Source organism: Phocoena sinus, chromosome 1 (genome assembly GCF_008692025.1).
Source record: "Phocoena sinus isolate mPhoSin1 chromosome 1, mPhoSin1.pri, whole genome shotgun sequence".
In the NCBI taxonomy this organism is placed as follows: domain Eukaryota; kingdom Metazoa; phylum Chordata; class Mammalia; order Artiodactyla; family Phocoenidae; genus Phocoena; species Phocoena sinus.
The window spans coordinates 873,976-889,159 of record NC_045763.1 but is presented as its reverse complement, the minus strand read 5'-3'; the positions used below and the strand labels follow the sequence as shown (position 1 = coordinate 889,159).

Below are 15,184 nucleotides of genomic sequence, written 5' to 3'. Positions count from 1 at the left end.
GGCCTTCCCAGCCAGAGCGTGGGGGCTGTGCATGTGTGTGCAAGGACCGTGTCATCAGGAGAGCGAGGGCGCACATGGGGGCTGCCACCACTCGCCCCCGCAGTGACCCGGCTGTAGTGAGGCCACGGGAGACACCATGACGGGAACGTGAAGGCTGAGCGGCCCTGCCCACCTCTCTTGCCGTGCAGATAACAGAGGGGGAGATTGGCCCCTTCAGCACCATCAAAGTGCCCGTCATCTTCACCCCGATTGTCCCGGGAACGGTCTCCACCAGGTTCAAGGTCGTGTTTAAGAATCAGCAGTGCCCGACCGTGAGTACCCTGCTGCTCCCTGGGCACGGGGTCCCCGCCCTCTGCGTTCCCTCCACCACGACCACGTGAGGCTGCTGCCCGCACTGCCCACGCTTGCATGGCTAGTCAGTGGCACGCATGGCTGGCAGCATAGCCAACACATTCACACCTGTGAACACGCACGCACACACGCGCACACACACATGCGCACACACACACACACCTTGCACTTAATCACTAGGGATGTCGTTCTTAATTTCCCAGTAATTAAAATTTGTCATCATTACTTTTTAGATTTCTTATAAGTTTATTAAATTGAATTACGCTCAGACAATATAATCTGCAAAGCCTTTTTTTTAATTTGTTAGTTTTCTTTGTGACCAAAGGCGAGACTGATTTTGTACGTATGAAATGTGCATATGAAGAAAGTGTATTTAATGTCTGTAAACGGATTTATTAGCTGGATTATTCACGTTATTCATAGCCCTCCGTGGGTTTTTTTTTTTTCAAGTCATTTGCCAATTTTTCTATTATATTTTGTTTCTTACTAGGATTTTGAGTTTGTGGAGGTATTTTTTTTAGTTACAGGTGTACAGCATAGTGATTCAGAAATTCTATAGATTATATTCCATTTAAAGCCATTATAGGGAAGTCCCCGGCGGTCCGGTGGTTACGACTCAGCGCTTTCACTGCTGTGGGCCCGGGTTCAATCCCTGGTCGGGGAACTAAGATCCCCCAAGCCGTGCAGTGCAGCCAAAAAAAAAAAAAAATTATGCAACTCAGTTATAGTCCCCGTGCTGTCCCGTATATCCTTGCAGCTTATCTGTGTTTTAAAATATTTATTTATTTGTTTGGCTGCGCCGGGTCTTAGTTGTGCCATGCAGGATCTTTTAGTTGCGGCATGCGGGATCTAGTTCTCAGACCAGGGATCGAACCCAGGCCCCCTGCATTGGGAGTGCAGAGTCTTAGCCACTGGACCACCAGGGAAGTCCCTGTAGCTTATCTATTTTATACATAGTAGTTTGTGTCCCTTAATCCTGTACCCCTATCTTGCCCCTCCCCCGACCCTTCTCCCGACTGGTACCCACTAGTTTGTTCTCTATATCTGTGTGTCTGTTTCTGTTTTGTTATATTCATTCAGTTGTTTTATTTTCTAGATTCCACATATAAGTGATAACATACAGTGTTTGTCTTTCTCTGTCTGACTGACTTCACTAAGCATGATACCCTCTAGGTCCATCCATGTGGCTGCAAACGTCAGGGTTTCATTCTTTTCATGGCTGAGTAGTATTCTGTTGTATATATGCACCATGTCTTCTTCATCCATTCCTCTGTTGATGGACACCTAGGTTGCTTCCCTATCTTAGCTATTGTAAATAATGCTGCCATGAACATTGGGGTGCATATATCTTTTCAAATTAGTGTTTTTGTTTCTTGCAGATGTATACCCAAGAGTGGAATTGCTGGGTCATATGGTAGTTATATTTTTAGCTTTTTGAGGAATTTCCATACTGTTTTACACAGTGGTTGCACCAGTTTATATTCCCACCAGCAGTGCATGAGGGCTCCCTTTTCTCCACATCCTCTCCAACGCTTGTTATTTGTAGACTTTTTGATGAAAGCCATTCTGACAGGTGTGAGGTGATATCTCATTGTGGCTTTGATTTGGATTTCCCTGATGGTTGTCAATGCTGAGAATCTTTTTATGTGCCTGTTGACCATGTGCATGTCCTCTTTGGAAGAATGTCTATTCAGGTCTTCTACTCATTTTTTTTTTAACTTGTTTATTTTTTATTTTTTTGGCCATGCCACACAGCATGTGGGATCTTAGTTCCCTGACCAGGGATCAAACCCGGGCTCCCTGCAGTGGAAGCGTGGATTCCTAACCACTGGACCACCAGGGAATTCCCTTCTGCTCATTTTTTAATTATGTCGTTTGTTTTTTGATATTGGGTTGTATGAGCTGTTATATATATTTTGGATATTAATCCCTTATCATTCACATCATTTGCAAATATTTTCTCCCATTCAGTAGGTTGTCTTTTCAGTTTTGTCAGTGGTTTCTTTCGCTGCACAAAAGCTTTTATGTTTAATTAGGTCCCATTTGTTTATTTTTGCTTTTGTTTCCTTTGCCTTGGGAGACAGATTCCAAAAAATACTGCTACAATTTATGTCAAAGAGTGTTCTGCCTACTTTTTCTTCTAAGAGTTTTATAGCTTCCGGTCTTACATTTAGGTCTTCAATACATTTTGAGTGTATTTTTGTGTATGGTGTTAGAGAATGTTCTAATTTCATTCTTTTACATGTAACTGTCCAGTTTTCCCAGCACCACTTGTTGAAGAGATTGTCTTTTCTCCATTGTATGTTCTTTCATCCTTTGTTATAGATTAGGTGACCATAAGTGCATGGGTCTATCTCTGGGCTCTCTTTCCTGTTTCATTGATCTATGTGTCTCTTTTTGTGCCAGTACCATGCAGTTTTGATGCTTGTAGCTTTGCAGTATAGTCTGGAGTTCAGGGAGGATGATTACCCCAGCTTTGTTCTTCTTTGTCAAGATGCTTTGGCTTCCCTCCATGTTCCTTCCACACATCTATCTTCCCTTATGACCCGATCTTTGACAAGTTCTCCTTACACTTTTTTTTTTTAACATCTTTATTGGAGTATAACTGCTCAGTTATATTGGAGTATAACTGCTCAGTATAACAGAGTACAATGGTGTGTTAGTTTCTGCTTTATAACAAAGTGAATCAGCTATACGTACACATATATCCCCATATCTCCTCCCTCTTGTGTCTCCCTCCCACCCTCCCTATCCCACCCCTCTAGGTGGTCACAAAGCACCGAACTGATCTCCCTGTGCTATGCGGCTGCTTCCCACTAGCTATCTGTTTTACATTTGGTAGTGTATATATGTCCATGCCACTCTCTCACTTCGTCCTAGCTTACCCTTCCCCCTCCCCGTGTCCTCAAGTCCATTCTCTAAGTCTGCATCTTTATTCCTGTCCTGCCCCTAGGTTCTTCAGATCCATTTCTTTCCTTTTTTTTTTTTTAGATTCCATAAATATGTGTTAGCATATGATATTTGTTTTTCTCTTTCTGACTTACTTCACTCTGTATGACAGTCTCTAGGTCCATCCACCTCATTACAAATAGCTCAATTTCATTTCCTTTTATGGCTGAGTAATATTCCATTGTATATATGTGCCACATCTTCTTTATCCATTCATCCGATGATGGACACTTAGGTTGCTTCCATCTCCTGGCTATTGTAAATAGAGCTGCAATGAACATTTTGGCACATGACTCTTTTTGAATTATGGTTTTCTCAGGGTATATGCCCAGTAGTGGGATTGCTGGGTCGTATGGTAGTTCTATTTTTATTTTTTTAAGGAACCTCCATACTGTTCTCCATAGTGGCTGTACCAATTTACATTCCCACCAACAGTGCAAGAGGGCTCTGTTCAGCTGCTTTATTGTTTCATGCATGAGGGTTTATAGTTGTTTTCTTATCGTGAATTGTGCCCTTCACCAGAACCAAACATCCCCCTTCATCCTGCTGCTCATGGCACCTCTATATCCAGCTGATCCCACAATAACGACAGGGCCACTCCTGCTTTCCTCTGCTTCACCTTCACCTCATGTCCCTTTGTCCTCCCCCGCCCCCGGCCAATATTTATCCTTTTGTAATGGCTTCGTGTGTCTTTTAAGGAGCCAGGTTTTGTCTGTGGACCCAGACTACTGTTGCTGCCGTCAGGGGGAGAATCCAGCGCGTTTGCAGCATGGTGTTCACACCTTGTTTTACTACTTCCGTTAGTTCTGTCTACTATTCATTGTATCATATGGTTTCCTCACTTTCAGTTTTCTTGTTTTCATTGGTTTGGTCAAGTTGCTACTTATTCCTTTTTTCCCTGTTATTTGGAAATTCTACTTTCATTCAATGAACAGTCCCCTCCCCTTTCCCAGCCCTTAAATCCCACATGACTTTCTATTTCTTTTTTTTTTTTTTATAAATTTCTTCTCTTTTTTTTGTGGCTGCACTGGGTCTTTGTTGCTATGCGTGGGCTTTCTCTAGTTGTGGCAAGCGGGGGCTACTCTTCATTGTGGTGCGTGGGCTTCTCATTGCAGTGGCTTCTCTTGTTGCGGAGCACAGGCTCTAGGCATGCAGGCTTCAGCAGTTGTGGCACACAGGCTCAGTAGCTGTGGCTCGCGGGCTCTAGAGCGCAGGCTCAGTAGTTGTGGCACACGGGCTTAGTTGATCCATGGCATGTGGGATCTTCCCGGACCAGGACTCAAACCCATGTCCCCTGCAGGCAGGCAAATTCTTAACCCCTGTGCCAGCAGGGAAGCCCTGACTTTCTATTTCTTAAGTGCAAGAGGACGATCCTCCAAGACGGATGGTACCCCAGCAGTTCACTCCACCACCACTTCCTTATGACCAAAGTAAAACATGATTTTGGGTCCCTTTTATTCACCCTCTTTCTCGGCCCTCAATGTCTCGGCTTCACTTAACTGTCATTACAATTATTAGCATCTCCTCCGACTCTGCCCCCACTGCTTCAGGAGTTCTGACCCAACACCGTGGTCCACGCTTCCAGGCAGGTGGCCATGTCCAGGTGTGACCATTTGATGATCCTGTGCTCACCACACTCTCCCCTCCCCTTGCCATCAGGAGTCTCTGCTCTGGTGTGTTTCCCATATAGGAATGAGTCTGTCAGGGGCCAGGGATTTGAGACACAATATTTATTTATTTGTAACGGAAACCCCAAGGAATAGGCCATACCCTACAATCCCCCACAATGTACCATAATACACTGTTCCCACACGTCCACAGTAACCATGGAGTCCCACAGTTCCCCGCGGTAGCCCCATAGGTCCCCACAGAGCCCCTGCTGTGGTGTCAGGAAGGAACAGGCACCAGACCTGGGTAACTGAGCACTTGGAGAGGATGGCCTGGCTGGGGCTGTGACCTCAGGTCAAGGATACTCCAGCCCACGGGGGCCCTGCCAGACAAGCCGGGGCAGTGAACACCCTGACCACTCTCCTACCCCACCTCCTCACCTGGGGATGGTACACACGCAGCCCCTGGGGCGGCTCCCGGCCTCCAGGGGTGAATGGGATCTGGATTCCCACTCTGCCCGCCTGGTTTCCTGAGATGGGTCCCTCGTGACAGGTGCTGGGTTCTGCCGGCCTGTGAACCCCTCCCGTCCAGGGGTGTGAGGACGCTGCCCACGGTCTCTGCGTGAGGATGGCCCCAGTGCAGACTGGCCCTTCGTTTCCGTGTCTGTGCCTTTCTTACCCTCCCTGGCTGGCTCCTCCGTAGACGGGGCCTTCCTGTGCCGACCACCCCATCTGCTTCACGGACGCCTGTCCCCCGGCCTCGTGTGTCACGTGTCACCGCATGTGTCCGCCTGCTCGCCTGGCCCTGATTCAGGTGCCGGCGGGACCAGCCTCTTTGTGACCTGCCTGGCCGTGCAGTCAGGACGCTGCTCCGGGCCTCAGCGCCTCTCGGCGGCAGCCCCCCACCGCCCCCCTTGGTGGATCAGCGTTCACCTGCTGTCACCACTGCCTTTGAGTGAGGTGGCCGTGCTTCTCCTCAAATCCCCTCCTGAGTCTCCCAGCTGCTCCATTTCTCTGGACGTGCTTTCTTTTTATTCTGTCCATCTTGTCTCTGGCCCTGGAAATGGGTTGTATGTTTCAGTGACCCTGTGGCCTCAGATCCGGCGCTGGTGTGTTCTAAGGTCACGGTCCTGCGGTGGTAGAAAGGGAAGCCCTCCACCCAGTTGTGTGGGCTGGTGGTCACTGTTCCTGCCTGAGGGGGGCTGCTGTGCACAGGCTCTCTCTGCAGGACATCCTGGTCTGACTGCAGGAAGCCGACACCAGGGTCCGAGGTGGGGAGAAGCACGTGCCTCCTGGGCCCTTCGCGAACCCTGAGCTTCCGTTTGTATCAGCTGCGTGTACTGCCTGTGTGATGCATGAGTCTGCAGTAAAACGGCTGTTGGTTTTTTTCGATAAATTTACTTATTTATTTGTTTGTTTTATTTTTGGCCGTATTGAGTCTTCGTTGCTGCACGCGGCTTCCTCTAGTTGCGGCGAGCAGGGGCTACTCTTCATTGCGGTGCGCGGGCTTCTCCTTGTGGTGGCTTCTCTTGTTGCGGAGCACAGGCTCTAGGCGTGAGGGCTTCAGTAGTTGTGGCACACAGGCTCAGTAGTTGTGGCTCGCAGACCCTAGAGCGCAGGCTCAGTAGTTGTGGCACACGGGCTTAGTTGCTCCGCGGCATGTGGGATCTTCCCGGACCAGGGCTCGAACCCGTGTCCCGTGCATTGGCAGGCGGATTCTTAACCACTGAACCACCAGGGAAGCCGGGTTTTTTTAAACAGCTAAAAATGTTGATACTTATGAATCTGCGTGGTGGGTACATGACAATCCATCGTACCATTCTATCTTTTTATGTTTAAAAATTTTGAAAATAAAAAGGATTGTTTAAATTATATGATACAAAAAGTGCCATAGATCTCCAAAACGTGGCCAGTTTAATTATTAACCTTCCAGTTTTTGTAAGAGTCACAAAACACTGCCGCTGAGCTCTGCGTCAGTACTCACGGTCACCGCCTGCTCTGCTGATGGAAATACGTGCTGTCGGATTTTCATGTTCAAATTCAGTTATATTTCAAAGTCGTCGGTGTTGCTATCGACGTGCCAGTCTGGGTGCCAAAGCCCAACGTAGACCTGAAGATCTGCATGTACGACCGGCTGTATCAGGACTCCATCCTCATCCACACACGGTGAGCCCTCGGCGGGGGTGAGGTCACGGACCTCGGGGTGGGGGTCACCTGGGGTTACCCCGAGGGCCCACTGGAATCCCAAGGCTGTCACAGGAGGGAGGCTGGAGGGCCAGAGTCAGACAGAGGTTGGCAGATGCTAGGCTGCTGGCCTTGAAGATGGGACAGGGGCCACGAGCCAAGGGACACGGTGCCTCCAGAAGCTGGAAAAGCCAGGAAACGATTCCCCACGGAGCCTCTCAGGGGACCAGCCCTGACCGCAGCTGGGCTTCCGCCCCGGGAGACTGTGTCCGGTTCTGACCTCCAGAACCGTGAGAGTAAGTCAGTGTTGTCACCCCTGCGTCTCTGGGGAGCTCGCCCCCAACATGGCCAGGCCAGGCCCCTCTCAGACACAGACAGGGAAGGAGGCATGTCCTCTGAAGGACCATGGACGGAGCCCCGAGACAAGAAGCGTGTTTCACTCGCAGTGTTCTGCAAGGGCGTCCGGACACCACAGTTGTCATTTCTTTTTTACGCTCTTTTTAATTTTTAGTGAAATTCAATTACATGGAGAAAAGCAGGCAAACTCTACAGTTAGAGCTTAATCGGTTTTCATTAACCAAACACACCTGCGTACCTGGCAGGCTGCTGACACACGGGGCCCCGCTTCCAGCCTGGGGGCGGGGTGGGGGGGCGATGGGCAGCCTGGGTGGAAACGGACTGGCACGTGCGCCAGCTGCTGGGTCCCTGGGCCTCAGCACTGCAAACGTCAGGGGGCCTGTTCTCACCGGGGAGCTGGGAACTCGGGACAGGACTCAGGTGGATTTGTTCAGGAAACTAGGTTTTGCAGGGCTCTGGTCAGTTTACCTCGGGACACAGAGCGTGTCCACTCCTGGGCAGGGTGGTGACGGGGAGCCGGGGGGTGGGGGGAGTTGTGCTTTCTCAGCCCCTCCCCAAGCCACAGGCTCGACGTCCAACATTTGTTGAGTGATTTTATTATATTTTTTTAAAGACTTTTTTTTAACGTGGACCATTTTTAAAGTCTTTATTGAATTTGTTACAATATTGCTTCTGTTTAATGTTTTGGTTTTTTGGCCGCGAGGCACGTGGGATCCTAGCTCCCCGACCAGGGATCAAACCCGCACCCCTTGCACTGGAAGGCGAAGTCTTAACCACTGGACCACCAGGGAAGTCCCTGTTGAGTAATTTTAGAATTCAGCATTACTCACTTGTTTAATTTACCGGGTTTACGGACACAGGTGTAGCAAAGGAGCTCGTTGGCAATGACCCTGGTCACATTAACAGCTGCTCAAGGAGGAGCCCAGCCAGCACGGGAACCTGGGCGGGGCTGCTGCCTGCTGAGGGCGGGAGGGCCAGTCTGGGCACATTCCATGGCAGGGGACACCCAGTGCTGGGTGACACTGGGGCCAGAGGTCACTGAGGGGAGGGGCTTGGTGACACTGGGGGTCAGAGGTCAAAGGGGCCCCCTTTTACTCCTCCTCGGCCAGGAGCACCCAGGAGCCTGTGGATCTCCCGGGGGTCCCTGTCTGGCTGTGGGCTCTCCCTGCAGAGGGGCTTAGCCCTCAGGGTGAGGCCCCAGCAGCCACGAGGCGGGCAACAATCGCCTCAGGCAGTTAAGAAGGGGCTGGAAGGCCTGGGAGGCTCTGGACCATGGCCCAGGGTTCCCGGGCAGCCCAGGAAGGCCTGGGGCAGCTTGCCCATCACCTTTCTTCCTGGAGACTGGAAGGAAGGAGGGGAGGGGCAGCGCACCGATGGGGGCTGTGGCCTGGGGTGGCTAGGATGGGGCGCCCCACGTGGCTGGTTGGGGGCACATCTGGCTTCTCTGGCTGGCCCTGAGTTGAAAACAGGGACAAAAATTGGGGAAACTGCGGTCACTGGCCAAGGCCTGGCCGTCTGGGGACCTCCCAAGCGTCCTGCAGGGCTCGTGCTGGCACGTGCCCACGCCTGGACGGGGAGGGCAAAACTCTGGGAGGGCCGGCGCCCACCCCCCAGGTCCCTGCAGCCAGCACCTGCCCGGCGAGGGTCTTCCCAGAAAACACTAGGTTTCTGAGAACCGACTGGGTGCCTTTCAGTTGCGATGTTTTTATTTGTAAGGATTCCTCAGCAGATGTCACTTCAGGAAAACCTGCCCTTGGCGAGCAGGGCTCTGAAGACTCTCCGACAGTAGGGGGTGGGGGGCATCTGGGAGGGTGTGCCCTGGGCCCTGGGGGGTGGGTACAGGCCGACCCGCAGGGACCAAACGCAGCGTCGCCCGCCCGGCCCTCGGGCGCTGCAGGTCAAAGGCGGCCCTGACCCTGAACTTCGAGGTGTGCAAGGGGCTGCAGGGCCACCTGGAGCTCCTGCCCAAGACCGGCTGCATCCAGGCCCTGTCGTCCTACTCGGTGCGGCTCAAGTTCCTGCCCAGGTGCGTGGCGCAGCGGGGTCCCTCCACCCGGGGGTGGGGGAGACTCTAGATGAGAGCCGGAAGCTGGCTCGACGCCCACATCGTGGCTCCTGTGTTTCTTACCTTTTATGTAATTTCTAGCTCTCGTCTGACTTCAAAACACACTCATAGTTCAGCATTTTGTCATTTCGCAAATATAAAGAAGAAAAGAACATTCAAGTGCCTCCTGTCTCTTTCAGACGCTCCCTCCCAGAAGATGCCGGGGAGTATTTTGACAAGGAAAGCAGAGTCCTGGAGGCCCCGATGACTATCCGGGTGGCTGACCAGGTCTGTGTGGGGCACTTCTGGGAGCGCGGGCGCCCTTGGGGAGCAGAGGGCACGGGGGAGACGGAGGGAGGGTCTTTGTGGATCGGAGAGAGGCCCCGAGTGCTGTCCAGGGCCGGCAGGGCTGTCCCCAGGGCACCCAAACACACACGCGTACAGTCCGCCCCACACTCAGATCCAGGTGCCCAGGAGTGCGCACATCCTCCGTACACACGCCACACGTGAGCACACAGTGCACCACACATGTAGACGCACAGGTGCACACGTGTGTGCACACACGCACTCCTGCACCCGCCCGCCCGTGCTGCCCGTCCCAAGCCAGGGGCCAACAGGGAAGGGGTTGTGTCCCTGAAAGGTGCACCGTCGGCCATCAGCTCACAGCCGGGATGGTGCTGTTCTCATTTTTGGAAACACTTGTGTAAACTGACCTCGGTGACCGGATGCGCTTGCCCTCCGCACTTCAGATCAAACCCGTGGGGTTTACTGTCCACGCCATAGTCACCACCTCGGACCTGGAGCTCAGCCCCTCGGGGGTGGACTTCGGCTACTGCACCATCTACGAGGCCATCAGGACCCAAGTCAGCCTCTGCAACCACTCCCTCCTGCCCCAGGAGTTTGGCTTCGTCGGGCTCCCCAAGGTGCCTCGTGTGGTCAGAGCGGGAGGTTTGGGGCATGGGCTGCTGCCCAGGGTCCAGGCGCCTGAGCCACTCCCGGACTCCACACTCACCTCCAGGCACCTCGGCCGGGGCGCCTCTCTGGCCATCCCTCTCCTCATGCCCGCGGCCCCATCCCCACCTCACGCTGCCTCTCTTGCCCTCTGTCCGCCCGCTGCACCCTCAGGATCCAGAGTCCTCTCCCCGCCCTTCTTTCCGGGACTCTTGCCTGCCTGGCCCTGCAGGGCGGCCAAGACGAGGCCCAGGCCTGGCTGTCCTCACTCCTCCGGGGCCCCCGCTGCCCGCTCACATATATATGGACACAGTCACAGACACACACGTGTGTACATGTGCCTGCATACACACACTCATATCCACACGTGCTCACATGCAGGCAGACAGACATGCACGCACACCACCCTCTCACACACCTGCACACATGATCACATACACAGGGGCTCACACCCATGTAGCACACTTACATGCATCTTACATGCATGTAGCCACACACGTGTCCACACTCGCTCACACACTGCTGCACCCCGGCCACACGCATGTCCGTGCCGGCTCCCTGCGGCCCTCCCCGGCAGGTCACTGAGTTTTCGCTTTGGCATCCATGGTCTTCCGTTTGCCAGTTTGTGGACATCCAGCCCAACGATGGGTTCGGGACAATCCTGCCGCTGGAAACTCTGCAACTCGACGTAATCTTTCAGCCCACCAAGGCCAAGGAGTACAACTTCGAGCTCGTCTGCAAGTCAGAGATTAACCGGTGAGCTTGGCAGGAGGGGGGCGCATGGAGGGCCCTGGCAGCCAGCTTGGGAGGAGCCGCCCCTGGCCGTCCAGGCTGGGCAACAGTGCCGGCCTCAGGAAGCTTAGACCCAGGTCCGTACGCCTGGGATCCAGGCTGCCTTGCAGGCATGTGTGCTGTGCACATGTGTGAGTGCACCTGTGGGCGTGTGTGAGTGTGCAGAGCATCCCCTGGGCACGAGCCCCGCTTGCCCTCATGCACCGTGTGATGGGCCAGTCTCTGGACCTCCCTGGCCTCCGTGTCTACCCTGAGAACTGGGGCTAAGAAGGTGCTGGGGAGGGAGAAATGGGCTGGACGTGGAGGGGGTCTGGCCCAAGGGCCGGCTCTTGCTACTTGGGATCATCCGCCTCTGGTCTGGAATGTGGTGGGCATCCCACCCCCGTGGAACCAGCCCTCCTGCCCCTCTCCCTCCCTTCCTCTCCAGTCCCCACCCCCATTCCAGCCCAAGCTGTTGTCTGGTCCTGGCTGGCGGCCTGGGCAGCCCCGGGTAAGGTCGGGCTGACGCCCTCCTCCAGCCGGGCACGTGGCCATGGCGGGACAGGCGGGCCCAGGATCTGACGCACCTGAGGGAAAGCAGGAAAGGGTTCACGGTCGTGATCTTTGGGAGCAAAGTGCAGAGTTAGAACCCGTGGAGGAAATCAGGCACCAGACTCTGCCAGCCTGCTGCGTCCCACTGCCCGCCCCTCCCCTCAGACTTAGTGACCCGTCCGTGGGCTGGGACCCTTCTGGGCTTGTTCACAACGCTGTCAGCCTCTGGAAAACAAACCCCAGGAAAAGAGGGGATTGTGAGATAACCTCAGTGCCCAGGACCTATGGTAGAAGCTCCGTAGATGTTTGCTGATTGAATGTGCGTTTAGTGTTTCTTCAAGAACTGTCTACGTATAAATTGAAACTGCCAAAAACTCAGCCAGGAGCCGTCTTGGGGAGGCTAGGAAAGCTCGAACTGTGAGACCTCAGGGATTAAAGCAGGGCGTGCGGAGCCCAGAGGAGATAGATAAATAAATAAATAAATATTTAGGCAATTTTTTTTTTTTTTTTTGCGGTACGCCAGCCTCTCACTGTTGTGGCCTCTCCCGTTGCGGAGCACAGGCTCCGGACGCGCAGGCTCAGCGGCCATGGCTCAGGGGCCCAGCCACTCCGCGGCATGTGGGATCTTCCCGGACCGGGGCACGAACCCGTGTCCCCTGCGTCGGCAGGCGGACTCTCAACCACTGCGCCACCAGGGAAGCCCCCCCAAAATTTTTTTAAACGTGACAGAAAAGGAAACAAAAATGGGCAATAAATAAATAAATATATTTTTTCTTTTTCTTTTTTTTTTTTTTTTCCCTAGGAAGGCTTTATTTTTCTGCCAGGCAGAAGGGAAGACACAGCAGGCTAGCGCCTCAAGAACAGTGTCCCCCCTCCTTCGCAAAACAGTCACACCTGGCATCAGGCAGCCCCCGTAATTGGGTCTTTTTGTCTCTGGGTTATTGGCCTGCGACTTTTTTTCTGAAATGCAAATTCTACAAGGGGTGGTTTGCTACAAGGGAGTGCAGGATGTACTTCACACAGTGTTAGAGAGTAATAGGTTAGCTTGTGAAGTACACATCTAGCTACAGACACTACAGGTTAGTAACAGTTAAAAAAAAAAGGAGTGATGAACTCTCTCAGGCCAGGTTATGTCTCTGCTCTAGCCTGATCGCTGTTCCCTTTGTTTTCCTTGTTCTCAGGAGAGGGAAAACTTCATTTCTATTTTTGCTGCAAACTAATTCCCCACTGCTAGTTCATTCTCTCCACATCAGTGGAGGAAGGGAAACAGGCATCGTTCTTGTCCGGCTGAGGACAAAACTTCAGTTTTGCTCCACTTGACAAACACCAGCTGTCCGGCCCAGGGGCCCATCTATCTCCTATTTACAATCCCCCTCCCCCCCGCTGAGAGACATGAACCCCAAGAAATCTTTATTGGGAGGATGAGGGATGACGGCCTGTCTTCTGTAGCTTCTTCAGGCTGTCAAGGGGCTCGTAGACCCTACGTAGCTGGGGTCATGGAGCTCTCGCCCCGTCTAATCAAGGGCCCCAGGGTGACTTCTGCTGTTGTTTTGGCAGGATCTGTTCTGAGAAATGGCTGGAATCTCTGCATCATCATTATCTTGATGTAAACCTTTTGTAATCTGATAAGGGTCCTTCCATCCAGTTTGGAGATAGTCCTTTAAATTATGTCTTTTCCAGTATGTATATAATGCCCTGGTTGTAGGTCGTGGGGCATCTGATCAGATCTAGGTGAATTCCTCCCTTTCCAAGTTCCCGAAAATACCTTGAGATTTCTGCACCTGTTAGTGAGGTAGCCTTCTAATTTACCTGATAAAGCTGCTGGGGACCCAACAGTCTCCAGGCTCGTAGGTGCTGACGGGTGTGTCGCGACTTCCGTACGCCCTCTTTCTGGTCCTCCAATATTTAGTGTTTTCTCGGAGTGGAAGTCCAGGCCGGCACGGGCAAGAGAAGAGAAGGTGTCCTTGAGGCAAAAGAAGCCTCGGCAGCTGCTAGGTCAGCCTCTCCCCCGTTCTCCACCGCAGCCTCGGAGTTCCGCAGCCGAGTCAGGCACAGCCCTGTGGCAGGGAGTCCGTGGCGATCTGGACTCAGAGATATCCTCCAACCCTCCGCTCTCCTGAAGGAGGCTGGCATGGAGAGAGATTCCCGAGCTTCCGATGAAGCCAAGGGGCCCTGTGGGGCCCAATAAATATATTTTTAAATGCAAAAAAATTTTTTTAAGTTTAAAAGCTTCCCAAAATGAAAGATGCAGATGGCTTCACTGATGAGTTCTTCCAAACATTTAAAGAAAAAATGATGCCAATTTGACACAAATTTTCCAGAGAGAACAGGAGAAGATGGGAAATCTTGCTGCCCTCAGCCCAGCACTGCTGCTGCTGCTGACGGCGATGACGGTGATAATGATGGTGATGGAGATGGAGGTGGTGATGATGATGGTGGTGGCGATGATGATGGTGATGGTAACGATCGTGATGGTGATGATGGTGGTGATGGTGATGGTGGTGATGGTGATGGTGATAACATTCCGGAGGTCAGGCACACCCCCAGAGCAGGGCTGATTGTACCCTTGGCCTGGCCCCTGTGACGGGCACCAGCTGCCTGTGTGACCAGATAAAAGAATCTGGAGGCTCGCACGTAGCTAGGCAGGGAGGCCAGGCATGTTGCATGTCTGCCTCTGAGGTCAGGAGAACATTCCCCACACGCCGATGGGCTCATCTCACCTCGGTGGTTTTTGAGAGGGAGAGAAACATGTATAGCGTGCACGGAGATAAAAGCGTTTTCTCAGCAAACGTGGCACTGGGTGTCCTGGGTGAACCCGCTGCCTGCAGGTCACAGCATCTGCCTGGGCCTGGGTAATGGGACCTGATGGTCCTTCCCTGCAGCAAAGTGGAGCAGGACCTGAGAGAGCCACGGGGGGCTCCTCAGAGGGACATCGGAAGACGCACGGTCACAAGAATGGAAAGGAAGGGGCTGGAGGGGACTTGGGTGGGCCCAAGTTCCCAGGTCAACGGAGCAAGGCCACAGGCCGCGTCCCTCACAGGCCCTTGAACCAGCCGGGAAACAGCTCCATCACCTTCCTGAAGTGACTCCAAGCAGCTCTTACTTTTTATATGTAATGATTATCACATTCCATACATTTGTGCTATTTCAACTAATTAACTTGTAACAATAACCTCAATGACATCTCCACCCAGAAGGAATTTTTTTAACATTTAGAGCCTGTGGTCACAGGACACAAAAATATACATTGAAATATTTCAACCTATGCACACATTTTTGTTACGGACAAGTGTGACAGGGCCATTGACATCACCTCAGAAAGCATTAAAACATATGTAATTAGGATAAAATCCAATGGCAGGAGTGCAATGGAAATAGGAGTTCAAAGCAACATGGACTGTAAATTTTCCACTGGTTA

At 52.5% G+C, this 15,184-nt stretch overlaps 1 protein-coding gene across 1 annotated transcript in view; it reads left to right on the top strand.

Moving 5' to 3' along the window:
• Positions 1 to 15,184, top strand: part of CFAP74 (cilia and flagella associated protein 74) — a 77,076-nt gene that overhangs the window by 54,356 nt on the left and 7,536 nt on the right. The window contains exons 23-28 of the mRNA XM_032650577.1: positions 189 to 311; positions 6,952 to 7,073; positions 9,346 to 9,474; positions 9,693 to 9,780; positions 10,242 to 10,415; positions 11,066 to 11,199. Coding sequence (XP_032506468.1) covers positions 189 to 311; positions 6,952 to 7,073; positions 9,346 to 9,474; positions 9,693 to 9,780; positions 10,242 to 10,415; positions 11,066 to 11,199 — 770 coding nt within the window. The remainder of the gene's footprint in view (positions 1 to 188; positions 312 to 6,951; positions 7,074 to 9,345; positions 9,475 to 9,692; positions 9,781 to 10,241; positions 10,416 to 11,065; positions 11,200 to 15,184) is intronic.